At 42.2% G+C, this 26,696-nt stretch overlaps 2 protein-coding genes across 4 annotated transcripts; both read right to left on the bottom strand.

Annotated features, from left to right (window-relative positions):
• Window positions 1–878: 878 nt before the first annotated feature.
• On the bottom strand, window positions 879–4,805 carry p2ry4 (pyrimidinergic receptor P2Y4). 3 transcript variants are annotated; one of them, XM_056439262.1, is made up of 4 exons: window positions 4,633–4,805; window positions 3,664–4,520; window positions 2,063–2,947; window positions 879–1,963 (listed from the first exon to the last, which is right to left on the bottom strand). In XM_056439262.1, the coding sequence occupies exons 3-4, from the start codon at window positions 2,895–2,897 to the stop codon at window positions 1,812–1,814; spliced, it is 987 nt and encodes a 328-aa protein (XP_056295237.1). In that variant the 5' UTR covers window positions 2,898–2,947; window positions 3,664–4,520; window positions 4,633–4,805; the 3' UTR covers window positions 879–1,811. The 3 variants fall into 3 exon arrangements, with proteins under 3 accessions (XP_056295237.1, XP_056295236.1, XP_056295235.1); XM_056439261.1 differs by having other exon boundaries at window positions 879–2,947; window positions 3,664–3,860; window positions 4,391–4,520; window positions 4,633–4,802; XM_056439260.1 differs by lacking the exon at window positions 4,633–4,805 and having other exon boundaries at window positions 879–2,947; window positions 3,664–4,006.
• Window positions 4,806–7,814: 3,009 nt separating this feature from the next.
• inppl1b (inositol polyphosphate phosphatase-like 1b) lies at window positions 7,815–25,120 on the bottom strand. Its single transcript, XM_056439685.1, has 27 exons — window positions 23,674–25,120; window positions 20,681–20,744; window positions 18,623–18,761; window positions 18,391–18,508; window positions 17,824–17,964; window positions 17,582–17,669; window positions 17,336–17,413; window positions 16,988–17,125; window positions 16,739–16,853; window positions 16,536–16,636; window positions 16,347–16,449; window positions 16,065–16,261; window positions 14,887–15,004; window positions 14,640–14,736; window positions 14,391–14,529; window positions 14,170–14,269; window positions 13,936–14,024; window positions 13,011–13,092; window positions 12,439–12,528; window positions 12,238–12,351; window positions 12,065–12,153; window positions 11,881–11,968; window positions 11,247–11,399; window positions 10,748–10,829; window positions 9,494–10,289; window positions 9,288–9,403; window positions 7,815–8,639 (listed from the first exon to the last, which is right to left on the bottom strand). Exons 1-27 carry the CDS (start codon window positions 23,808–23,810, stop codon window positions 8,546–8,548), a joined length of 3,666 nt encoding a protein of 1,221 aa, XP_056295660.1. The 5' UTR covers window positions 23,811–25,120; the 3' UTR covers window positions 7,815–8,545.
• Between the last annotated feature and the right edge of the window lie 1,576 nt (window positions 25,121–26,696).

Below are 26,696 nucleotides of genomic sequence, written 5' to 3'. Positions count from 1 at the left end.
CTCAACATCACTGACCACCGTTCCAGACAGCACGGCCCATTCTGACAAACTGTGGTCTGTGAGGTAGTCAGTGATCCAGGAGATGGTGGGCGCATCACCACGACCACCGCAGCTTCTCACTCAGCAGCAGTGGCTGGATGGTGTTAAATGCACTGGAGAAGTCAATTAGTATTAATAATATTATCAGTCTTAAGATCCCTACTGGGTACCAATGCACTCCGGTTATTGTTCTATTAGTTATTTTATACATGGTAAATGTTCTCTTTGAATAGTTACAAAATTGAATTGACAAACTTAACATTATTTTAAAGTCATGTTAAATATGTATATACCTATAAGAACTATTATTAATAATGTGGATTTGTAGCTATTTATTTATTTTATATAACTTTTAATTAACCAGATGAGTCAATTGAGAACCACTTATCATTTACAATATATCTGGGCAAAAGGGCAGCAACAGGAGCTGTGAATGTGAAGCACTGGAACACACTCATATCAAATGTAGACGTTAGATCCTGTAGCTTTTTATCATTTAAAAGTAACTTCAGTCAAAATAATCATGTGGGGAAAGAAATCCATGTTTTAGGGTATACGCATTGCTCTTTATCTATAGATTTCTAATGAAAAATATCGTTGTTGTGTAAGACACATACTTTGCTTTCATTTCCCAAGCGCTCTATCTACTTGAACCACAGCAAGTGGAGCTAGTGTCTGGCTGAACACGACTTGTACTTTTTGCACAAATGTCAGAATTCATCACTTGACATCACTCTTTTCATGAGAAATTTTAGCTTAATCGTATCGTGGGTGATTTCTCACTTGCAATCATTGCATAATCAGCTGATGATACGTGACATACAGTAAACACCAGTTACTTATGATGTAACACTTTATGATACAAAAACATCTTCGTGTTCGTACTTAATATCACACACAGAGCTTTGTGAATCCATCGGCTCCAGCATTGGAGGGTGGAGGGACGGATGCTCTGTAGTTTTTAGTCAAACTTTCCAACACTGCTTTCACATTTGGCCAAACCATCCAGGAGGTTAACCTACATTTCTGTTAGAAAAAGGTGTTTTGCGTTCCAAGTATCAATCCCAAAGGTAAAAGGGTAATACGGAAAAAGTCTGAGGCGTGGGTGGTTTGACAATATCTCTCTTGTCCAGAGCAGCTGCTTTGCTTTTCTCTATCACAGCCGAGCAAAAGACAGCTGTGAAAGTTGAAGGACAAAAACAGCTGCACATGGCTATCTGCAGACAGGAAGGATTTGCCTCATAATTGCCTCATTTCTGACCCAATAGCTAGCTGTTTGCCATCTTTGATCGGTTATGAACTGGAATATTTGGATCAATGATCTGATCGATGACAACAATCCACTGACTAAATATTCTATGGATTATTTGATGCACCATTGACCGCCAGCGTCAAACTCATTTACCCAAGAGGCTCAGATTCTGTTGCAATACTTTGAAAGCAAAACTATTCTTCTGCATCGGCACCAAAGGAGAACAGTATACATCAGTTTATATACTTTCTATTTTGACTTAAGTTTGGTGTAATGTACAATTTGTGATCTTCCCCTTTTTATTTTACAAATTTAGGATTCTCAAGAAAGTGAGGGGAATTAAAACACGGTCTTTATACCTGTTGAACACATGTAATTAAAATAATTTCTTCAAAACATGCTCTGAGTGCAAAACCAAATACAATTACAGGTGAATGTGCGTTTATAACTGGTAGCTTAGCCTGGAGCAGACATCTTTAATACATGTTAATTACTTTTGAACTCTGCAATAGATTTCCCACTATCTCTTAAAATCTTCACTGGCTGGGTTCTTAGAGACCAGCGCGATGTCATGGTGGTTGCTCGGCTGTGTCCGCGCCCGTTGAGGTCTTTGGCTGCTTGTCGTCGGCCTTTTCCCCGTCAGAACAGACATCATTTTGGACCGGTAGTGATCTCCAGCCAGGAAATACAGAATTGGGTCAATACAGCTGTTGATGCTCGCCAGCGGCCGGGTGATCTTGTAAGTGAAGTTGACAATGTTGAGGAACTCACAGTTCAGATCCAACACACGGGAGGTGTAGTAGAGCGTCCGGGTGATATGAAATGGGACGAAGCTCACAGCAAACACCACCAACACCACGATGATGAGCTTGATGGACTTCTGACGCGAGGCGGCGCCCTGCTGGCCGGCAGACAGCCCCCCCCTGGGTCGGCACAGGGTCCGCGCCATCAAGCAATAGCACACCACAATGACCAGGAACGGGACGCCAAATAGGAGCACCATGATGACAGAGCTGTAGTCCACGTACTCCTCAAAGGCCTCCTGGCTGGTTGTGTCATGGCACAGGGTGTCGTTGTCCCTCCTGGAGGTGGTGACGAAGATGAGGTTGGGCACCAGGCACACGCTCACCACAGCCCACACCATGCCGCACACCAGGTGGGCGTGGCGGGGCTTCACCATGGTCAGCGCCTTGATTGGGTGGCAGATGCCCAGATAGCGGTGCACGCTAATGCAGGTGAGAAAGAGGATGCTGCAGTAGAGGTTGACATAGAAGAGGAAGCGCACTATTTTGCAGGCGGCCACTCCGAAAGGCCAGTGACTGCGGTTGGCGTAGTAGAAGATGAGGGTGGGCAGGGAGAGCACGTACAGGAAGTCGGACAGGGCGAGGTGGAACATGAAGATGGTGCTGGGGTTCCACGGGCGCATCTTTAAGAATAACCACAGCGCGGTGGCGTTGAGCACGAAGCCGACCACGAACACCAGACTGTACGACACGGGTAGCAGGATGTACTTGAACTCCTCGTCAAAGCGACAGCTGGAGTTGAATACTGAGATGAACGTCGTGGACTGGTTGTGCTCACCAGGGCTGCTGATGACCGTTTCCATGGTGATGCAACTTCTCGTTGACGCACTCTTAAGCCAGCAGGTGACCAAACCTGTAAAAGAAGAAGAAACACTGAGATATAAAGAAGTTTAGATTGTTTTAGAAAGAAAACACTCACTTAGATTTACAGATGAGTCCATTGACACCAAGTGAATCTGCAATTACACAAAATCATAATTCTCAGATTCCTACTTTTCTCTGTTTTATATCATTATAAACTGAATCTCTTTGGGTTTCAGACTGTCAGTTGGACAATTGGAAAATGTCACCTTGGGATATAGGAAATGAAGAAGTTTCACTTGAATAATCTTGTGGAACAAATGATTAATCAAAGACCGAGTCACACATTCAGTCCTGTGATCTGTGTTTAACAGTGGTGGAAGCGTCCAGATCCATTACTTCAGTACAAGTAGTGCCACAGTGTCAACATGTGTGTTCTTACATTTGTCCTGAACAACAGTTGTATCAGAAATATACACTTAAAGTATCAAAAAGTACAACTAATCAGTGACGAATACAATATATATTATACTATTGGTATTAATTTAAGTAACTATGCACTACATAGCTTTAAAAGGAATGTCGTGCAGTAAAAAGTCGGCTAAACTGTTTCACTCGGACAAAAAGAGGAGCAGAGGAATAAATCCTCCAGTCGTAACGCACACGCGAGGAATCTTTGCAGCACGGTTGTTTCCCCCGGTTTAATCCTCGTCCTCCTCCTCGGTTACACGGACAATCCAAAGTGCTCGCGACACTGCGGCTACTCACCCCAAACCGGACTCTAAGCACAGCGCCGGTGAGCGGCTCTCGGTCCCGTCGTCCCAACTTTCCCGCCGCGGTCCGGTGCAGCTCCGCTCACTCCGGCCGGCGCACGTCACATGCGCACGTACAGTCGCGTTGCGGTGGAGTTGTGTTGGTGGAGTCCATGGCAGCGCCGCGGAGACCGGCAGCCCTGAGCTGGAGGACTGGAATGGGAAGTGTCACCGCTGAGGGGGCAACAGCCCTCAGTGCGTGGCTCAGTTACACATTAACACCGAGCACCAGATGTGCTCGTTACAATAACTACCGACACACTTTGAATACTTCTTTTCTGTGAACTAATGAAGAACCAGCTCTCTTACTCTCAATAACTAATAAACTGATACTTTTGTATGTATATATTATGTATTGTTATAACTTATATTCATATTAAGTAAATGTGTGTTTCTTCCACCATTGGTATTATGTGTCTTGTTGCCCCATAAGAAGCAACAGCATCCTGCATTGACTGAGCCTCACCCTCAGTTCATATAGGTTGTTTCTGTACTTTGAAGAAGAAGCTTTCTTGTAAGACATGTGTTGTCCGCTGTGGATGTGTGATGTCATCACTTTTGTTCAATCTCAACTGTTCAATTCAATTCAGTTTATTGTGGATAGCCCATTCTCACAGATTACACATTTGCCTCAGAGGGCTTTACAATCTGTACACATAGACATCCCTGTCCCAGGACCTCACATCGGATCAGGAAAAACTCCCAGATAACCCTGGAAACTGTTCAAGGCAAGAAGATTTAAAGGACCCTCTGTTCGACCATTGAAGACCTTGACCACCTCTCATATGCACGTGCAGAAACCTGACTCCAGGTCTGTGGACAACATAAAGGAAGCATGATCAAGGACAGTAAAATCATCAAAACACCAACAGTAATAACAGCTGTTCAGCAACACTGGTCATTCACAGAGAAAGTACAGACCTACCACGATGGTGGTACAAGCCAAGATATTAAAAACCGGATCAATAAAAACCTTCATGAGACATAAACAAATCTGAAAATCCAACCAATTAGGCACCAAAACCAATCCCCAGATCTACATCTGTGTCCTATCAACACTTCTCTCTCAAAAGGACATTATGCCCACTCAGGATCTGGCCAAAGACCATCTACTGAAAGAACCTCCTCAGATTAGCAGGATGTGGTGAATGGTAAATGGACCTTATATGTACAGCGCTTTGTTATTGTCTTATTGACCACTCAAAGGGCTTTACGACACAAGCCAGCACACACACACACACACACACACACACACACACACACACACACACACATTCATAAACTAGTGGCAGAGGCTACAAAGTGTCACCTGCTAAACATTCACACAGAGATGTTGGGTTCAGTATCTTGCCCAAGGACACTTTGACATGTAGACTGCAGGGACCAGGGTTCAAACCAACGACCTTCTGTTGAGTGGAAGTCCGCTCTATCTCTCAGTCAAACCCACCCCTTAATCACAGGTGGACCCCACACGGCAAGAGGAAGCCCAGACGCTGGACGACGAGGAAGAACTCCACCGACAAAGCTGTGCAGAAGAAACTGGACGGACTTTGTCGCTTCCTGATGGCGGCGCAATGGGGATGAGCGAGAGTGATCCCCATGACGACACTTAATGGCACTCAATGCTGAAATGTTATAGAAGTTAATATTTGCACAGCTGTACAGTAGTCTATACAGCTGTTATACAAGGCAGGATGCTATCTCTGGAGCCGTGAGGGATCCACAGGTGCATCCCTTTAGTGATCTGTGTCAGATTCACATGATACGGCGTGGTATTATAAAACCTGATCATAAACAGATAAACTGAGGTGAGATGAGGCGGTCGCTTTATAAGTTACTAAAAGCTAAAGTTTGATTGACCCACTCCAATAGCCCAAAGGCTTTAAACACATTTGGTTGAAATGACATTGAGATAGACAATAGAAGGAACACATGACAAAGACATCTAATTTTTAAAGGCTAAATCTTGGCACCGTTTGGAAGACCATTTAATATTCACTTTTAGGACTTTTTATATTTTAAATCTTGTTGGATAAAGTGAGGATGTGTGTGTAGCAGTCCGTGTACTGTTTGGGTTTCTGTGGTAATGGATGTCTGGAATGTGAGTGGGCCACTGGCAAAGCATGTTTCCCCCCATAACCAATTCAAAGGACAGTGTCGGTTTGTTTTACAGAGAAAATAAAAGCAATTGTGCTCAGAGTTTATCTGGTTTCTTGGTTTGTGTCTGAAATTCCATCCTAACATGCTATTTTTCAGAATTGTCTGCATATCTCTATTTTTTATCTGTATAAAATGGAGGAAATCTTTAATACACCACTTTTTTATATAATACTGCCAATATATTGCAACCAGTTGTTCAGTGGGCCGTGGCCTGTCACTAATGAGTTACCTTCTTTCCGCAATGTGTGACATCTATTCAAAAGACAATCTTGCAGATTGACACTTTGAATCAGATTAATAACTGATTAACTTTTTTTTAAATATAATCCCTTTCCATTCTAAAATGTGTTTTGATTTTTATTTCTTCCCTTTGATGTTTGACCTTCACCGTGCAGAACGACACATGCAGGAGACTTTACTTTCACGTGCACTGTGCGACGTCTCAACCAAGTTGCTTAGTTCATTATGTATCTTTGAAAAGGGTGCTTGGAAGAAGTCAGAGCCATTTAAATTAAACTCTTGAAAAGACAGATGTAATTTTATACATTTTCATTTTTCAATGAAGGAGTAGGATGTGTAATTGTAAGACTTATGACAAGGTTATTTAACCCTTGTGTTGCCTTAGGGTCATTTTGACCCGAATCAATATTACACCCTCCCCCCGCCTATGGGTCATTTTGACCCAATTCAATGTTTCACCCTCCTGTTACCTTTATATTTACTACCATATTTTATCCTTTGGGTTCAATTTGACGCCAGCAATTAAAACCTCCAGAAAATTATTAGAATTAATATTGTTTTCCAAGTTTAAGTGTGAGGCACTTTATGTTTGTTTGTTGACTACCGAAAGAACACCGACATTAAACATTGAATAGGGTCAAATTAATCCTAAAGCGGGGGGAGGGTGTAATATTGATTTGGGTCAAAATGACCCTAAGGCAACACAAGGGTTAAGAAAAAAAAGGGAATTATTTTAAAAACATGACTACTTTGACATCTGGAGGGGATCTTTAGACTTTACTATGTAAACATAATGTATTACTAACACTTGCTGTTGAAAAATCAAACCAACCATGTCAATCTAAAACCCTGTTTCGTTAAACATCAGTTTTAAGTGAAAAATAAAATCATTACTATCCCACATTTTTCCTTCCATTCGCAACTTGCCAAACATTCCCAGCAGCCCTACGGGCGATGAAACCACGACAGTCAGTCTATACCTGCTGTCAGAGGACAAAGGGATGTGTTTGGGCATGCCGTAATGAGTAACTACCTCAACTAAATGCTACAAGCAACCGCACAGACACTCACAGAGGAACATTGAGTTATTTTAGGATCCCAGTTGCCTCATCTCTTCCTGCTGTAGTCTGTTAACTGAGCTGACAAATACAGCTTTCACGTGTTTGTTCATGCACTCGGCCATCATGTCCGTCACCCTGTGTATTCAAATATAACCAATCTAATCATAGGTATGGAAGTTGTTGAACACTGGAGAAGCATCGATTCTTGCTCAGTCATCGAGTCTAAGGAAATATTCCGAAAGCACTTTCCGACAAGAAGCTGAAAAACAACAACTTCACTTGTTGAAACTTGATACACATTATTCTGTGTGACTAAACCCAGCTAGTAACACAAAGTGTGCTGCTACTTGCATGACGGCTACACGAAGACAAGTGTCATCTATCAGCTATGGATATGCAAAGTATTGTCGCAAATAATTGCTCCATGAATTCCATTGTTTTTGTAAAGTATTGTTGCATCTCTGGTGAAACAAACTCTCTCCTCTCGTTGCAGTATTAGACCATTAAGTAGGCTGCACCTCAGTTAGGTGACAATAATCAGCTACGAGCAGCATGAGGATGATGTGATCTGAGCAAACAGAACCGGCTCAAAGGGATTTCTCTGCTTCCAGCTGCTCTACAGGATGAAATAACACCGATTGCTTGGTGACAGTAAAGACGCTCTTTATGCACTTTTACAAAAGGATGCGTAAAACATGTACAGTGGACATTGGTACTGATTAAGTGACATGATAGGAACATTATGAGACAGTAAACTAAATGAGATATGGCAGGTCCTTCTATACCAAATGTACAGACGCTGTTTTCCGGTAGATATGTACAGCTACGGATTTTATGCTCCATAGGTTTAATAGTGGGCTTTTACAAGCTCAGATCCAGGCTCAATACTAGCAGAGTAATGGAAAGCACACAGTAGAAGGGATGAAGGGGAACAGTAAACACAGACCTTAAGTGAACACTGGAAATTGAAGGCCTATATTTGTATAGTCATTTAAAATTCATTAAAACTAAATCAATGAGACCTTGATAGCGTAATCAATATTTGTATATTTGTCAGTAATTGCAGATACAAATCAAGGTTTCCATTCATACCACCCACTGCTTTCATTATCTGTCAAGATGGATAGACGAATAAAGCAGACAGCGCCACGAGTACTTCCTGCGCTATGTTCCCTTTGCCGTGTTGACACAGACAGACTTTTGTTACAGTATTGACTGAGTGGATGAGAAGACGGCAGGGCTGTAGGAAAGTCCAGCAGATGAGATTGGTATCCAATCAGTCAGTCCACCTCTCAGGTCTTTCAGGTCACAGTGTTTCCAGTTCTAACTGAGCGGAATACGAGGCTTCGTACCAGCGACGTCTTTCATCTCTGTGAGTCAGTTCCAGTTCCTGGGCAGGTTCTCCAGGATCCTGCGTCGGTGCGACGGGTTCGTCACCCCTGCGGCACACAGATCCTCCTCAGTGATGCCGCTGTAGAATAGAGGAACAGCAATTATTTAGTAGTTGGTAAAGTTTTCAACATCATACACGGTCTGGAAATCTTTGTAGGCACTCCTGGTCCCAATGTTTTTTTTAAAATTTGTATCATCATTTTTGTCTGGATTTATTTGAAACTGACATCATGTTTGAAACAGCAGGCTCATGAACAGCTCACACACACACACACACACACACACACCCTCCAGTACTCCATACTTACTCTTTACTGTTTATACCATATATACACTGTTTACATCTCGCATTTTATATCCACTGCTCATACTGTTTACAGTATACTGCCTACATTGTTATACTACTCATACTGTTATTTACCTAGCACATTGCGCTGCCCCTGTACTGCTTCTTTTCATTTCTGGTCAGATGCTAAAACTGCACGCCGTTGCCCTCGTGTACTTGTAAACTGTGGAATCTGAATGTGGATGTGAAGTTCAGTCCTCTCATTCAGATGAACACCACTGGTCATCCTATTGGGACCGTTTGATGAATGCTGAGGTTATCTCTAAAGCAAGAACATATCTGTCTCTGTGTCTGTCTCGTTACAGTAGCCATATTATGTGTCAATGGCATGCAGTAACTAGAGCCGGACTAAATAGGGCTTGTTTTTCTAAATGATTTCACCTGAAGTAATCCAGATCATCCCAGCCATTGAGGCTGAGTCCCAGGGTGTATTTCTGAAGACCCAGAGTACTGAGAAGCTCCCGCACAGTCTCTGGAGCACCTTGGAGTACAGACACCTGCGTTGAGATAAAGCAGACAGATTTCTTTGTTTTTCCAGAGCACCAGGGGTTGCGCCTTATTAGAAGTCTTTGGGAGCAGCGTCCTACCTCTTTGTCCCAGCTGTAGCCTCTATCTCCATGCATGGAGGGGCCATTTCTATAACTTGGCATATGGTTGGGGATGTATGGGCCTCTCTGTACTGTCGGGAAGAAGTCAACTTCACTGAGGGACTTGGCCATTTGCAAAGCAGTGAGGGAGTTGTCTCCTGTAGGTCCAGGGTGCTGCTGATCCACCATCCAGGGAACAGTCGCCTGAGAATGTGTTAAGTGAGTGGGGATGTAAGGGAAAGCTGACGGCACCTTGGCTGTCCAGAGAGGTTTGGTCCTTTCTGGGAGAAGCTGATGTTGATCCCTTCTGGCTTTTTCCCTGATGATTGCGGAGTGATTCATGTACAAGTTCCTCAGGTTCTTCTCGGGCAGGATGGAGTCGTGAACAGTTTTTTTACCTTGGTATTTGTCTCTGGGTTGTGGAGTCTGTTCCTGGTACTGTGACATGGCGTTACTTGAGGCTGGAGGTATGGGAGATGGGGTTTTGGCCGGAAAAAGCTGGTAGGAGGAATTGGTGTGTGGGGAATGAAGGTCGTTGGTTGGAGTGTACTGGGGCAGCACGGCTGGAATTTCAATCTCTGTAAAGTCTGATCTGCGACAGGGTCTTCTGTCAAAGCCCTGGCGTCCTGAGATTTTGGGGAGCTGCAAGGCCTCATTTCCAGACCAGATCACCGGAGGGTCCCGCCGCTGAGGGAGAGGCTCCTCCACCCTGCGTGCCACTGACACTCCTTCAAAGATGAAGTACGCCGGATTGGTATAGCTGTTTGGAGTTGGTTTGGGGGGAGCTGCCAGGGACCTGCAATGAACAAACGTGTTCGGAATATGCAAAGTTCTATAACAATTTTAAGTTACTAAATATATCCTCAATTCTCACAAGATTTTGTAATGTGTTTACTCGCATTTACTGATAACATTGCACGTGTTCAGACCAATAGTGGCAGTGTGCTGAAAGCACACACGGTCTGCATTGATGTGGACATGTGGCTTCAGTTACTGGTGAGAAGATAACATACAATCTAAGGAGTCTAGTTTGAGAAATACACAGCAGCATTGAAAAGCCAAGTAAAAGCATTAAAACCTTTCAGTATAATTTAGATCTTTTGCAATGGAAAGTGAGTCTAACTTTGAGCTTGGTCTCATTGAAAAACAAAGCAGGTGTAATGTAGTCACATGGTCAAAGACTTACCAAAACCAAAAAGTGCTCTTGGAAAAAAGTATTTAAATTAAAATGTAAAAAATAAAAAAGGTCATCACCTGTTTATTGGGCCCCGTGTGGATGCCGGAGATACATGTCCCCTTCTGGGGCCTTTATCATCTTTCTCAAAATGGAACCACTCTAAAAAAGAAGTGAAATCAGGTCAAATCAACGGATATCATAATGAGCAAGACTTCCTGAAAGTCTGTGTGGTGCGTGTAGACCAAAGGCCATGCCAGTGTGCGATCACACAGCATCGTGGTGTTTGTGTGTGTTGTTGCAGTGGCTGACCTGGTGACATACCACGCATCTGTCCTGTTTCAGTGTCACAGGATGCATCTGGTCAGGGTCAGTCAATCAGGAGCCAAAAGAGGAAGCGGTCGATAGATACTAGCAAGTGTAAAGCCAAGTCAGAGATCATTGAGGAACCAAATAGAGGAAGCAATGTGGGACTCATGGGAGTCAAAGAGTGCAGTGGCAGTGGAGATGAAAGTTTAGTGGGAAGTGATAGTGCAAGCAAGGCCACGGTCAAGAGACGACCAGTTCCGGCTGACTCACCATAGGTCTTCTCTCGAGTCCCTCGTCTGTCCTTGGGCACATGGACCCTGACCCGTCCTCTTATGGAGCCCATCTCCTCGCCTCTGTGACTCAGAAATGTCTCGAACTGCTCTGACTCACCGGTGAGTGAGCGCAGAGCCACGCAGCATTCACCTATACAAAACATGATTCAATAGATCAATAAGACATTTTGAGCTGAACAAAAGTGTTCCAGGTAGTTTCAGCATGGTTTCTATAGAACTAGACACAGACTGGTTCAATTACACTAAAGGTCAATTTAATTTAATTTGAAAAGAAAATGTATGTTTATAACACGAAATTGGGTGCCTTAAAAAACAATAAACCATCCACTTTATTGTAAAAAAAAACAAAAAAACATTTGGGATAGAGAGGAACACATTTTTCTGAATAAAATATTATAAATGTGTCAAAGAGACCTTTTTAAAGCACATTTTTGGAGCTCAAGCTGACATCTGCAAACTGCATTAAAAACATAATGAAATTCCCTAAATAAGCAGTTAGCACTTGTAAAAAGATATTTCTTTATTTAAGAAAAAAAAATAGGAAGGACTTGAAGGACCCTCATCAGCCTTCCTAGAGGGACGTTACGAATGTAGTAGTTAATGTGACCAACCGTAGGACTCAAACCCGTCACATGACTTGACAGACAACAGCAGGTGCTGATCCTGAAGATACTCCATGTCGGACATGATTGGAAGAAGCTATGACGGACATAAGCAAATCCCAAGAACTCACTTTAGAATTTGGCTTAAAAAACTAACAATCATTTCAACCATTTCCAAACGAGCCTCTTTAACCTTCGGCAGTTGTTTGAAGGACCAGCCCAGTTTGAGAAATCCGGGAACATTACAGCTCTGCGAGTCATTCTCACTCGAGCGTCGCGTCTCTGCAAAGAAAGACACGAATGAATCTTTGTCATTTGGTCACATAATGGCTTTATGTAAAATGTCTTTTTTGTGTGGTACCGTACCTTCTAGGCAAGACGAATTAAAGTCAATAAAGAACTTTGCCTTGCTCGCCGTCTTCACAATGGCCTCGATGCCTTCAAGCTCTATCCAGGCTTTCTCCATGCTTGAATGTGTATCTGTGCGAGACAAATGCATAACAATGCTGTTCACTTAATAAGGGGATGCAGTCATATTCCATCTGTTTGTGTCCACAATTACAGCACCTGTTTTGCAATTGAACCGTGATGTCACTCCCACTTGGAACGTAGCAAAAACAGGCGAGTGATCGCTTGTGAAAATATCATCTGTGCAACCTGGTGAGAAACAAACCCTCCGGATTAGTTTCCTTTTAGAATTGCAACAGCAACACTAAATATATAAAGTTACTAAATGCATCTAACAGCACTGTAAGGCGTAGGAGCTGTACGCCATGTTCTTCAAGATGGGACCAAAGAGTGATTTAGGAGACACAAAGTAGTTTTGCTACTTTTCATTTGTTATGTTTAGATAGCTTGCAGAGGTTAGTCAGACAAAAGATCGGGCAGAAAGAGAGGAAATGACTCTTTCTCTTTATGTACCACAGACCAGGATGTCGGGGTTGACCGTTATTCGTTTTGAAGGCTGCTCTCATTTTGCAGTGGTAAAAAGAAAAAGAAAAACATATCTAATTTGAGAATGTTGAGGTTCAGGCACTGGCCTCTCTGTGCTGCTCTTATACATTTAGCTTATGCTTTATTTAACTGTTTACCTCCCGACTTAAAGCTTAAAAAATAATATGTTTATCTCCAGATCCTACCATATGCAGTGCAGAAGACGTGCGTCTCTGGGTAGGACTTCCACAGAATCCTATCACACCATGATGGAACATTAACTCGCACCTACAGAAAGAGAGTCAGGTAAAAATCAACAAATTATTGTACAATAAATCCAAATAGCAGATACACAATCTGTATGCAGAGCCTTTGTTCCTGTTATACCAGATATTCCTTTTGTTTGTTAACTCTTTACCTCCTATTTTTATCTGACTTGGCAGCTGCTGTCGGTCACCTATCGACCCCTTCAATAGGTTTTAGTTATTTATAAAAATTTTGCTGGTTCAGTATTTGTGTTATATTTAGCATCAGAGTCTAAAATACATAAAACTACAGGCTTATTGTATGACAACAATGTCATTCTGAAAAATTATTAAAAGACACAAAATACAACAAAGAGGCACCTTTTTGTGAACATGTGGACACCCACACTAATGGCCTTGATGGACGCTTACTTTACTGTAAACCCTTGACCTCCATCTCATTGTGTATCATTGTAAAAGAAAGCGTTTAAATGAGTGTTTCAGGCTTATTTGCAATAGAAATATGTTCTCATGTTTTTCATTCCCTTATTAGATATTTCTAATGTATTGTTTGATTTTTCATTATATCGGTACATTGGATATGTTGCCTGTTTAATTTCAAAGGTACTGACATAAAAACTACAGCTCAAAGCCATGTTAGTGGCTCTGTGGGGCTGCACTCTAAGTATTGATGGAGTGTTTGTACAAAATGTCTTAGCAAACCATTCAATAGCTGTCAAGAGCCATGAAGCGAAAAACCTGGATGAAGTCATTGAAGTCTTGGTTCTGTGTCATTTTTGTGCCATCTACTCAAAAGGTGCAGCTTTTTGATCTCTAAACCATCCTGTTTTTCTGAGCTGCTCTTATGTAACAAGAAATGACTCACTCCCGAAGTCTTGTACTTCTGCCACAGGTAGCAGTCTCTGGAGCCCCGTTCATAGCGATACGTGGGTGGAAATGCAATCTTCTCTTCCTCTGAACCCCGATAAACAGAGAAAGAGTACAGAGTCAGCAAAGGCAGAGCCAAATCCAAATGACATGGTATCTGTATATATATATATTTACCATTTAATTAGTTATTGTTCATTTTAAGTAGTACAGCTACCAATAAAGTACTCACTGAAATTGAGAAAGGCCTTCCTCCTTTGTCTCTCTCTGGTCAGCTGGTCTGCGCACATGAGCTCTTCAAACTCTCTCTTAGATACATGTTTCAGGATGTCCTGCATCAGTGAGGACCAGGGAGAAGCAATAATAAATGCCTGGATATTTTCTCAACTGTATTTTTTCAAGGGTCCTAAACCAGAGCACTTAAAAAAGAGCAATGACCAATGTCAGCCCGACCTGAACATCCAAGTCGAGTCGGTAGTTGAGGTCTCCACACCAGAAGAGATGGGCGAAGCGCAGGCTGATGTCGAAGGCACCGAGCTGTTTGTCGCCCAGAGAAAGCAGTCTGAGGATGTCCACAACGTTTTGGTTCCTCCTGAACATGATGCACATTACAAGAGACAATTTTAAATCATTGTAATTCATTGACAAATAAAACAGGAGCAGACCGATTTTGTGTTACACATATGTATAAACTGAATGTACCTCAGGACCTTTTCACTTCCAGAGGTCAGGTGGCAGTTAACAAACCCAAAAGATGTTCCATTGAGGAGGAAGGAGACACCAACAGCTCCCTTGTTTCCTAGAACAACAGAGATAGTCAACCTCAAACTTACAGGTTAATAAACACACATCTGGTTACGTCAACCATGGACTATTATTTCTGGCTTCCAGCCATTACACTCTGTGTTTTCTGTATTTTCTTTGTGTGTATTGGTGGTGGTGAGCATACCCAATGTGTTTCCCAAGCCAGTCTTCACACTGGCTGTGTTCACATGGCTGATGCGACTCTCATGCTCCGGCTTCACAAACACAGCCAGCCTCATGTTCCACAGAGACTGTACTGCCACCTACAGGATAATGCTCCGCATTACAAGACATAGACGAGAACAGTTTCCCTCCGGTCAAAGAACACGTCATTACAGATCTCTCAAATGAGTTGACTCATTTTAGTAAACCCAGTGAACGCAGACACTGAAACCGAGCAGTTCTACACCGACGTGAAATGTTGCTTTTAATTTGATCCCATCACAATAGGTGTTTGCTTGAAAGAATACTCACATTACAAGTTGTATTGACTGATATTATCTATGTCCAGTATATCTGAAAGTAGATCCTTTCCTATGATCTGAGACAATAATGAAACATTTTCTTTCCAATTAAAAAAATGTGTGATCCTTCACACTTTATAAACTGTACGTTTACCTTCTACCAAATGTAACATTTCAAGGTTTTATTGAGGGTTGATGCCTTTTGAAATGCTCACATGTAGGCTACAATACTTTACGCACTGATTTACACATGGTTAAAATACAAGCTTTGTAAGTCTAAAATGCCATGGTTACCCAACTATTACACAGTATGCTGTAGGTGTTTATAGATGAATATATTTATATCCAGCTAGTCTGCCAAACAAATTACATAGATAATGTTATAGCTGTTCTAAAATATAATCTTAATGTTTTACCTTTTTTAGTTTTAAGTGAAACCTCAAAAAAGTTATCTATTTATTTTGTATTTTAGGCCAGGTTTTACCGTAGTATAAGTTTATGTTTTACTACATAATGTTAAGGTCATATTTGTATGAAAACAGCCTGGTGAAGGTTTTTTTAGAACATGAACATTGATTTGAGATTTATATGAGAAGATACACTTTTTTCTTTAAAGAGTGAAATTGATTCTTGTTGTTCTTGGTTTACATCTGCAGTAGTGCTCCTGTAAACCTACTTTGATTGATACAATCAGTGGAGTTCCTCTTTTACTTGATGGTCATGCAAACGTTTGAATCTTTCTTCTGTGAAAATATAGTATGCTTCATGGTTAATGCACCCAATATCGACATAAGAATCACCACGAGAAATGGAGAAACATTGAAGAAGAGAATATCTTTTGCGAGAAGAAGATAATTACTTGTTTGAAGTCAATGTGAGTATGGCTGCGAAGGGTTGCTTTGATATGTTCTGTCCATTCTTTCTCCCCCTGAGGATTTTCCTGAGTCCCCAAGGCATAGATGTCATGAGGGAGAAAGGCGGTCGAGTCATCAGGGGTGTGCCCCAAACCGCAGCAGGTCACCCACGACTGCAGGCTGCGAGGAGGAGGGGAACCACCTGTGCACACAAAACAACACAATAAATAATAACGAAATCATTATCCTTCTAATTCCTGACAGTATGTCATCACATGTACGGTTACCCATGTTCCAGGTGCCAACAAACACAGAGATCACGTCTGGTTCCCTCAGCTGAGAGTGCCTGGTTTTCATCATCTGGAGGAGTTGGCAGAAGGCATCACGTTTCTAAAAGAGATAAAAGACACTCAGTGAATTATGGAAATGAAAACAGTGGATTCCAGTTAGTAATCAAGCCAGGTATCTTTCCTTACCCGTGCACTCTCAAACGTAATTTCCCGTGGTGTGTTGTGGTGGCTGTCGACCACCATGCGTACTTTGGCCGGACTGCTCTGGAACTTGACAATCTGAAGGACTGATACCCAAGAAACATGGAAGCAGATATATTCATAAAATATATATTGTGTCTGCCAGCAAGAGAAATGTCATAGGCGCTAAAGAGTGAGTATTTTCTTACTTCTGTCATGTGAAACCCGCTCGATACCAAATGAACCAGCCTTCCTGTCGAAGAGCAGCACTCCTGTGTCCACATCTACAGAAACAGTCTGTCTGCCATACCTCACCATCTTCACCTAGATGCAGCAAGAAAAACAAATGTTAACACATTTAAATAGCAGGACATCAGGTGCAAATGTTTTTTTTATTTTTCAAAGTCATATTTGATTTATTTTTTAAAATTATATTCTACTTGTTCAATCTGATGTACCTGAAAGGAGTGAACTGGCAGCTGTCTGGCATGGTTCTTGACAGGTGTTACATTGGTGGGTGTTGGTTCAGGAGGAGGTGGGTTCGGTTGCACTGCCAGATTGTGATTGGTCACCGCATCTTGTAGCGCTTTTAATACCTTCACGATCAGAGTAATTGCAGTGTTACAATCTTACCACGGTTGTCCATCACAAACCAATTGGTCTGTTTTTCCAAACCCCATCATCACTCAATAGCCACTGCCAGTAAAATGTGCAAGACTGTGTAATAGTAATAATATTGCAAAAAATCACTTGTCAAGAGTGAATCTTGCCACAATGGAAAACTTTGTGTCCATTCATTAACATACCCTTTTCTCCAACGAAGAAAGGAGGCTGACCAAAGCTGATATCTTAGACAACAGGCTGTCTATATCCATCTCAGGGCCCTTGTTCCAAAAATACAATTCATAAAGCGCCATGAGTTGAAGTATATGGATGTGTGAGAATACACCTTTATCCCCAACAGTAAACACCTTTATCCCTTACAGTAAAAGGGGTACCATATTATACAATTATGGTAACTTACTGTTTTTCAGAAAGCATGCTGCATGTACCTGTTTCTTGGTGTGTGTTAAAGAGCAGCTCGGATGGTCAAAGACCTTGGCCAGGGTTTCCAGACTTGAGAGAGTCAGGTCAATTTCACTGTAGATCAGATCAAAACAAAACCTGTTTACGTGCCTGATAGTGTAGAGTATCTACTGCATAGATTGTGCGCCCAGTCATACCAGTCTATATGTTTGCAGTTTGCTCCTAGTTTTGACATCCGGCTCATCGTTAACAATAAAAGTATACTAACCTGTTCAAGCCTTGGCACGCAGTGCCCAGAGTACGCTTGAGGTGGCATAGAGTTGTTGCTCCTTTGTGCACATTCTCAATGTCAAATGGCAGCTCATTGAAGAGGTAGTCATTGAGGAGACCGACCACATCACCAGCGGTACTGTAAACAGGATCAAAGAGAATTCAAATAAAAGTAGAGAAAGTTTGAAAGCCATTTCTGCTCTCACATTACTTTTGCATGAGTTTTATCTGCTGACAAATACCACACGCCGCATACTGTATCAGTACTGTTTATTAATAGGCCCAATAAGAAGTCAAATGAGGGTTTCACGTGTTGCTTTCTAAATACTTGATTGCCAACAGGTGCATATTTAGATGAGAAATTGTTGTGAACATGACATATGGCTGACATTAATGTGACTATAAATCACCTCAAGTCACAAGCCAATAAACCAAAGGCACGTATTGTAACACATGATAATCAGCTCTCAAATATAAACAGTGTTCATGCTAAATAGATAAGCACAAGGCAAGGACATTTTTTTGGCAAACTGTAAACTATTTAGCATTTAAGGTGGATAATCACCTGGATGTGTTCAGCTCCCGCAACTTATCCAGGAACAGGTGAGGGGCTGCTTTTAGTGGTGGTCCTGTGGAAGGCACCGCGTTGACAGAGGCTGGAACCGGAGGCGGCTTCTCGTCATCTGTGAATGCACGAAACATACAATCAAACATAGTAAAATCATTAATTATGCAGCCTTGGAATGCACAACATGGACTATTTGGTGATTTGTTTTGATAACAGGTAGCGGTCCCACCTGAGCTCTCTTCCCCAATGTCTGTGTCACGGGGAACAGCGTAGAGCAGAGGAGTCACCAGGCCCTTGTGGGGATGCTGGTACCCCAACACCAGGTCCTCCAGGGTCCGAAAGCAGTTTACCTGGACCCCCTGCGTTGTCTGTGAGACACACGCATGCGCACGCACACACACACGGCAATATTCAGTGAGTGTATGTAGTGCTGTAATCCCATGAAACTGTAACCAAATGCACTGGAGAAGATATGAGACATAATCTGCATCCAACACACGGATGTTACATTGAGACACACATTTATGAATATATACACAGAAGTTTAAATCAATTAAGTTCTTTCTTTTCTTTTGATAGACTTGCTTTGTGTAAGACAGGTTTATAAAGGAAAATATATACGCATGACAACTATAAAGATATGTTGTCAAACAAAAGGCCATGGTTTACGGTGACTCACTACTTGTAATTTTATTGCAACTTCCCTTACTTGTTCTTTCTCAAATTTCTTTATAAAACCCTAACCCTAAAAATAACATTTAAAAATCCTGGTGAGACCTATTCTGCTCACGGAAAGTCTAAATCTAGAAGAATATGAACATAAAGTAAAAGAAAATAACTGCCTAATTCTAGCATACACATTGGTTATGAGAAGATGTTTCCACAATCGAAATCTCCCTTGTGAGACCAACACCAAAGTATTTATATGCATGACAGAAAAAGCCACATACAGAAGAACTGCTGTGATAAAAATGTTCCCGGGAGTCTAGAAAGCTCTGCCTTCACCAGAGAGATGACATCACTGAAAGCTACTTCCTGGCTGCAGTAGTTTTCTGTCATGTTTCATTGAGGTTCAACATTCTCAGTCAGACTAAACCACGCCCCTCACAACAGACAAAAACATAGCACACAAAAAAGCCTCCTCTCAAACTTTCCAACAAAAAACCTGAACAGCTACACTTCAGTGGCACTCAAAACAGCACCGGCAAAAATGAAGATGAAGTCAACACACATGCTGTGTGCGTCAACGCTACCGGTCACATGCACAAAATCAACAGGGTTCACATTAGACCGCAATACCGAGCAGACTCTTTTCCTGTACCCTCTTTTAGAGACGTTTTTGTTTTCATTTTGCGGCCGTTTTGGTTTGAGCTACCCATCCGTTTTGCCAGGAACTCTTCAAATAGTATTTTTTTATACCACAAGGATCTCTTGAAAATACATTTAAAAGACATTACACAGAATAAGAGACAGTAAAATAATAAAAAGGGGCCCAAAATATCTCCATAGCCATCTTGGATATGCAAAAAGGCAAGCTTGTGAGTTGTGAGTTAGTGGAGCAAATCCAGTGAGGGAAAATACATACTGGAGGTTTATACTGATGGCAGTGGAAACACAACTGAAAAAGCAACAGTTTAAGGTCTGTATTTGAAAGAAGAGGACCTTTCCTAGTCAGACGCTTAAAACAACTGCCAGGCAATCTTTCATAAACTCGTTATTGGACTTTAATATGCCGACATAGTTAAAAATCAGGCCTTGAAACTGTTTATTTCCCTCACTCTCTCGCTTTATCTCCCCCACTGTGTGCGTATGCGCTTGCAGACTTGTTTTCATCTCGTCAGGCCTCCTGTTCAGAGCATCAAAAACAGACTTGTACCATTACTGGCTTCAACTGTAGCCACATCCAACCACCCCCCCCCCCCACCCCCCCGTCTATCCACACAACAAATAAGCACACCCAGTGGTCAGAGACCTCGTGTGTGGGTTGAGTAGGAATCTCTGACACATAAAAACAATTTCTCCTCTGTGCTGCTGCGCTTGTGCTGCAAGCATGAGGCCACATGGCAGAGATGCCATTCAAACAACAAGGCTGGAGGCAGAGGAAACACAAACATGTTCCTGTTCTCCCACAACAGACAATAACAAACCATTGTTTGATCCCTCTAGCTCCTTCTGACCGACTGCGTCTCTCGCTGCATGTACAGTGTGTGCCAAGACATCCCTTGCGTCTCCACTTTCCTCTTTTCTTCCTCGCCAGGCGAAGGATTCAGTGTCGATGAACACTCACCTGAACCGCGAGAAGGCCGTCGGCGTCGGGAAGAATACGATATGTGTGAACATGACGTTGGAACCTTTGGAAGCCAAAAATAACTCTGTTATTAATGCCATGGCAAATTACTGCAACACGCTTCTGAGCAAACATTCAAAGGGAAAATGCACTTAAATGTATTGTTTAAATAAAGAGCAGATGTCTAACTGTAGTTAAAGTCACTGTAACTTTCTGCACAAGGCGCCAGTTGTTTTACAGATCACCAATGACGCGTCTTGTTTTAGTTATACAATGTGTGAGAGACACTTAGATCATCATCTCCAGTCACGTCAGAGGAATCAGTTTCAAGGCAGCGCGTAGTGATAAGGCCATTTTTAGGGTTATCAGTCTGCTCTTGTGTGTTACCTGAACAAAGGGAAACCACAATAGCAGAATGACTGAATCAAATGTGTGGAGATATTTAACAAACTAAAAGAGGGAATGACATATTGAGAAAAGAACGAAGGGAAAGAGGGAGCACTGCGAGCACCCCGGCTCAGCTTTCAGGAATGTATCTGGCTCAGGCTGATGTGCAGTCAGCGTAGTGCGGTCGCTGGAGCTCCCGCCCTCCTTCAGGGGCCCGAGGGAAGAAATAGGGGTAAGAGAGGAAACAGGGAGTCCTGGGTTAGGGTTCGACTGGCTGAGGTGGCCGCTGTTCGGACAGGACAGGGTGACCAGTCTGGAGAGTGTGTGTGTGTGAGGTTGGCCCAGCCTGCACACAGGCACTTAAAGTCGGTCTTTGCTGGCTGATGATGGTGTAAGTGATGGATATGACAGGGGGGGGAGTGAAGACGCTGAAACAATTCACAGATGGGGACATTATTCAGAAATGTTGCGTTAAAGAATAGTTTCCAACCTCGATCGCCAAAATCTAAACGTGTCATGAGATTAGGGACTTAGATATATGGTTCTAATGTTTCTTCCCAAATCGGTTTACGACTTCAAGACATCCTGAGTGAATCATTCATGAAGTATTTCCAAAGAGGTGGAGCACACCAAATTAGAAACACAAAGCTCGGTAACTTCTAAATTCCCAAATATTTCTGTTAAGTGAAGAGAGTCACGTTCCCTTACTTTAAGTTAGGAAAGGATTCTGCTGCTCTTACTGTGTGTGTGTGTGTGTGTGTGTACTCTAAAAAGCCCAACTTCAAATTTGTTGTCTGAACACATTTTTTTAAGTTGAGTCAACAAATGCCTTTGAAAAAAGTTGAACTAACTCAAAATGTCAATTTCATTAATAAAGAGTGGAATCCACTTAAAATGTTAAGTTGAGAAAACTTAATATAGTGGTTTGGGCATCTGCTGAGGTAACTAAGGCCACTGCGCATGTATGTTAGTAAACACACACACACATATATATATATATATATACAAATACATATATAAATACATATATATATGTAAATACATATATATACTACTTTAATCTTATATATTAAATAATAAAATAATATAAAAATATTTTCTTTAGCCCCTGTTTAAAATACATTGGTTTTTGATACCATTGTTTGTTTATTATATTTAGATATGGATTAGATTTGGAAGGATATTGTCCATTGTTTAATGGCAGATTTGCTCTAGGTCAGGTTTTTGTCACTTATTGAATTAAAGGGAGCCTGTACCGTGAGAGCAAATGTTTCCCTGTATTTTGCTCAATTTATTCATTTAATTTAACAGACTATGAAGATTGAAATACTATAATACTAATGTGTAGGAGGTGACTCTTGTATGAAAGTGGTATATTTTAGTTTTTAAAATCTGCATAAAAATGTCTTTTGACTTTTAAATTGTATTGTTACAGAATGGGAAGGAAAAAAATGAAAATTTAAAAGAGGCAGTGAATATTTATTATAGTCTCTGTATGCTTGTTTTTGTGTAGAATACAGACAGGGAGGAATCTTACGTGAAAGGAGTTGAACTGGGAATACTGCAGAGTGGGTGGTGCGGGGGTGTGGTTCATGGAACGGTGTCTGATTGTCATCAGCTGGTCTGATTGGTAATCAGATTGGTAATCAGTCCAGCTGATGACGATCTGTGTTGGTTATCTGAGTCTGTCTCCATAAAGGAGCTGGACAGACAGGAGATGAGAGGAGCGTGGAGAGCAGAGACACAGTCAGCTGTCGGAATAAACCTTATTACCGAATATCCCTCTGGCTACTTGTTGCTTATTGGTGCTTTAGGGGGGGAACCTACTCGTGATGGATTCACACATGTCACAACCATGTTCCAAAGCTTGTTTCAAGGCCTTGATTTTGGATTCACAAAACAGAATGTTTTCTTTTTTTTTCTTTATGCAGCCATTTTGATTTTTAAGGATGTTGACCCTCTGCTGTCTATGTTAAAGTGTTGACACCTGGAATTCATATAGTTATGCAAACAAATGTTTAGTGATTGTTAATAAACATTTTGTGTTTGAAGAAGTTTGTTTTCTTTAACTGTTGACTTTTCCAAAGAAAACGGTGTACATTTTTAATTAATTTAAATGAAGGCAACGTTGCAAAGAATGTTGAGTGTACTCAAATAATGGGCAGTGAAATTTAGTAACAAAACATTTTAAGTTAAAAGTAAGTTCTCTCAACAAAACATTTTAAGTTAAAAGTAAGTTCTCAACAAAACATTTCTCAACAAAAAATGTTAAGTGCTGTTGATGTATGTTTTTAATCTACAAGAACACACAATTTAAAGTTTCTCCAATTTAATATTTTAAGTGTTCTGAACTTAAGTACATGAGTAGATGTAACTATCAAATGCAATATTTTAAGTAGTGTTAACTTAAATACATAAGTACGTCTGAATAGTAATGTTACGTTTGACAAACTTAAGATATCACTTTGAGTGAACTTCTTATCATAAATTGACACAACACATTAGCCCTTAGTTGAGTGAACTCAAAAAGGCTTTGAAGCTGGTTGCCTCACTTTTTTAAGTTGACTCAACTTTTTTTTTTTTAGAGTGTGTGTGTGTGTACTCACAGCAGGCACAATGCATAGGCTCCTGGCACAGACTCACTGTCTCTCAATAGGTAGCTGCCATCCCTTCCTGCCCGTGCCAGCAAGTCCTCTGCATGCACACGGCTGATGTCACGATGGTACCATGCTGCCGTCGCCATGGCAATCAATGTTGCGAGATATGTTCATAAAAATAATCCACATGAGGCGATGAACTTGACGTAACACAACTGTACTGTCAGACTGCCATTAAGCTGGCGGAGTGCCATTCAAGTTGTCAGTGCCAGAGCGCGTCGAGAGGTATACTTTCGTGTTTAGAACTTTCCCATGATCCTTTGCTTCATCAGCAAAGTGTCAAGCAGACAACCCATCATCTTGTGTGTACCAGCTAGCACTTCCTAGGTCATTGTTGGTTCCTTCAGGGTCACACATCCTGTTGCAATGGAGGAATAAATGAAGAACCATCCAGCTGTGAGGTCAGTCCCCTCCTCAACAGAAGCTCCAGTCCACCTTTGTGATAATATCCGTGTGTAGAGAGACCCCGTTTCAGCTCTTGGTTGCAAGCTGCTGCACCCAGGTGGGTGTGTTGCTCCAACAAACACAGACCATCACGGCGGTGCGAGGGAGGGGAGGTAGAGGACAAATAGCTAGAGGTGCTGCACAGTCTGAATGAAGCAGCCACCCCTGAGGCGCTGACGGTGCCTCTAGCTTAACCACAAACACGAGCCCTCCTCTGGCCCTAAAACAAAAATCCCACATGCAAACAACAGGAAAAGAAGAACCAAGAATGGCAAAACAAACAAATTGAGCCGCACACACGGCGCCCACACACTCAGCAGAGACAGAAACATACCAGATGGGACTCAGTCAGCACTAAAACCAGACAGGCATGCAACAGAAACCAGACTAATTCAAATGATTTCCCAGCTCTGTTGCCATATAAGGGAATAGGAACAACCTCCAAAAAAGTTCAGCTGATGAATGCAGTTGTCTTTTGCTGCGCCCAAGCCCAGATTCCATGGAGAGTGTGTCTGAGTTGGACGTGGGCTACTCCGGGGGTCTCTCTTTCATGCTGGACGTGTGTGTGCCGGCGCCTGCGTCTTGTCAGGAGCGTCCCGTCCGTGCTGGCTTGGTCTCCAGCGGTTCTCCAGAGTGCCGTCAGAGCAGAGGGAGGGGAGCAGAGAGGCAGAGGACAACCCCGTTAGAGCGCCGGGCAGACAGAGGAAGTGACTCGACATTCCAGATGGCGGACACAGCCAGGAGAATTCTTGCGAGGGGCTCAACTCCACCACCAGTGTGTGAAACAGCAGACTGTTTCCTTTTTCTCTCTCGTCTCTCGTCTCTACTTATTTTCCTCCCTCAGCCCCTGCCCTCAAATTCCAAACAGAAAGAAGAAAGAAAACAGCTTACCACACACACACACACATGTGAGCTGCCAGACTAATCCTCAGTTTCCTGCTGTTTCTTTTACATCATCTTTATCTTCAGACGTTTCATCCTCTGGCATATTTACTTCCTTTCACTGTGTTTTTTCTCCCGTCTCAACCTTTTATTTTTCATCACGCTTCCTAAAGTTCCCTTCCTCTCTTGTACACTCCTTCCCTCTCAGCAGAAAAAGGCAGCCATATGGTTATGATCATCCTTCCTTCGCTTTCTTATTGTTGCCCTCCTAGAACATCGCCCATTATTCAGCCCTCCTACTTCCCTCATTCCCTATTATCTGGAGTGTATAACTCTGTGGGAAGCCGTTTGATCCCCTATTTGCTGTTCTGCCTCTCAATACTCAGCAGAAATGCCGACCACAAACCGCAGCCCCATGAAACAAATAGACACAAGATGACATCTTTACATTTAACCCTCGATCTATGATCAGTCTCAATATCTAAAGCACATAATTGAAAGATATTCCATTGAGGGTGTACATCGGTGGGAAAGGACGGGCTCAAACAAAAAGCATGAAACACCAAGAACAACATTTCATTAAAATCCACCAATATCAACCTAAAAAGTCGGCAAATAAATGTGTTTTTTATCTATTTTAGTTTGGAATTGTGGAATTATTTTGGGCATTAGTTAGTTTTAAGACTGTGCTCGCTAGTTTCAGTTTTATAACATTTGTATTCATACAGTTCTCATTTACGAGAGCGGGGGTTCCGAACTCCGCTCCCCTCGTTACACCTGGCAAACGTCCGCTCTCTGCCCAACAAAATGGACGAACTGCTGCTCCTCAACAAAATAAACAGGGATTTATCAGGATCTTCTGCCCTGTGTTTCACTGAAACATGGCTCGGTGAGTACATCCCAGACAGCATCCTCCACCTGCCGGGCTTCCAACTCCACCGCGCGGACCGCGTTAAGGAATTAACGGGGAAAACAAGGGGAGGAGGAGTCTGCTTTTATATCAACGAAAGTTGGTGTACAGATGCCACAGCGCTATGGAAAATATGCACTCCTCACCTAGAATCCATATCCATAAACTGCAAGCCATTTTATTCACCGTGGGAGTTTTCCTCCTTTATTCTTGTCGTGTCTACATACCACCTCAAGCCTGCGTTAGCGAGGCACTACGGCACCTCGCTGACCAGATAGCCAGCACGGAGTGAAAACACCCAGACTCTCTTCTGATTATCCTTGGGGATTTCAACCAAGCGAAACTCAGGCGCGAACTTCCGAAATACAGGCAGCACATTAAGTGTCCCACCAGGGACAAAAACACACTCGACCACTGCTACACAATACTGAAGAACGGATACCGCTCTGTTTCCCGTGCAGCTTTGGGACTCTCTGATCACTGCCTGGTTCATCTCCTCCCAAGCTACAGGCAGAAACTTAAATCTGCAAAGCCTGTGGTGAAAACCGTGAAGAAATGGACCAACGAGTCGAAGCTGGAGCTACAGGCCTGCTTTGACTGCACTGACTGGAGTGCCTTTGAGGCTGCATCTACATCACATGACGAACTCACTGAAACTGTGACGTCATATATCAGTTTTTGTGAAGACATGTGTGTACCCACCAAAACGTACTGCATCTTTAATAACAATAAACCG

The sequence above is a fragment of the Pseudoliparis swirei genome, chromosome 19, assembly GCF_029220125.1.
Source record: "Pseudoliparis swirei isolate HS2019 ecotype Mariana Trench chromosome 19, NWPU_hadal_v1, whole genome shotgun sequence".
In the NCBI taxonomy this organism is placed as follows: Eukaryota; Metazoa; Chordata; class Actinopteri; order Perciformes; family Liparidae; genus Pseudoliparis; species Pseudoliparis swirei.
The sequence above is the reverse complement of the archived record's forward strand: the minus strand, read 5'-3'. Positions and strand labels throughout refer to the sequence as shown.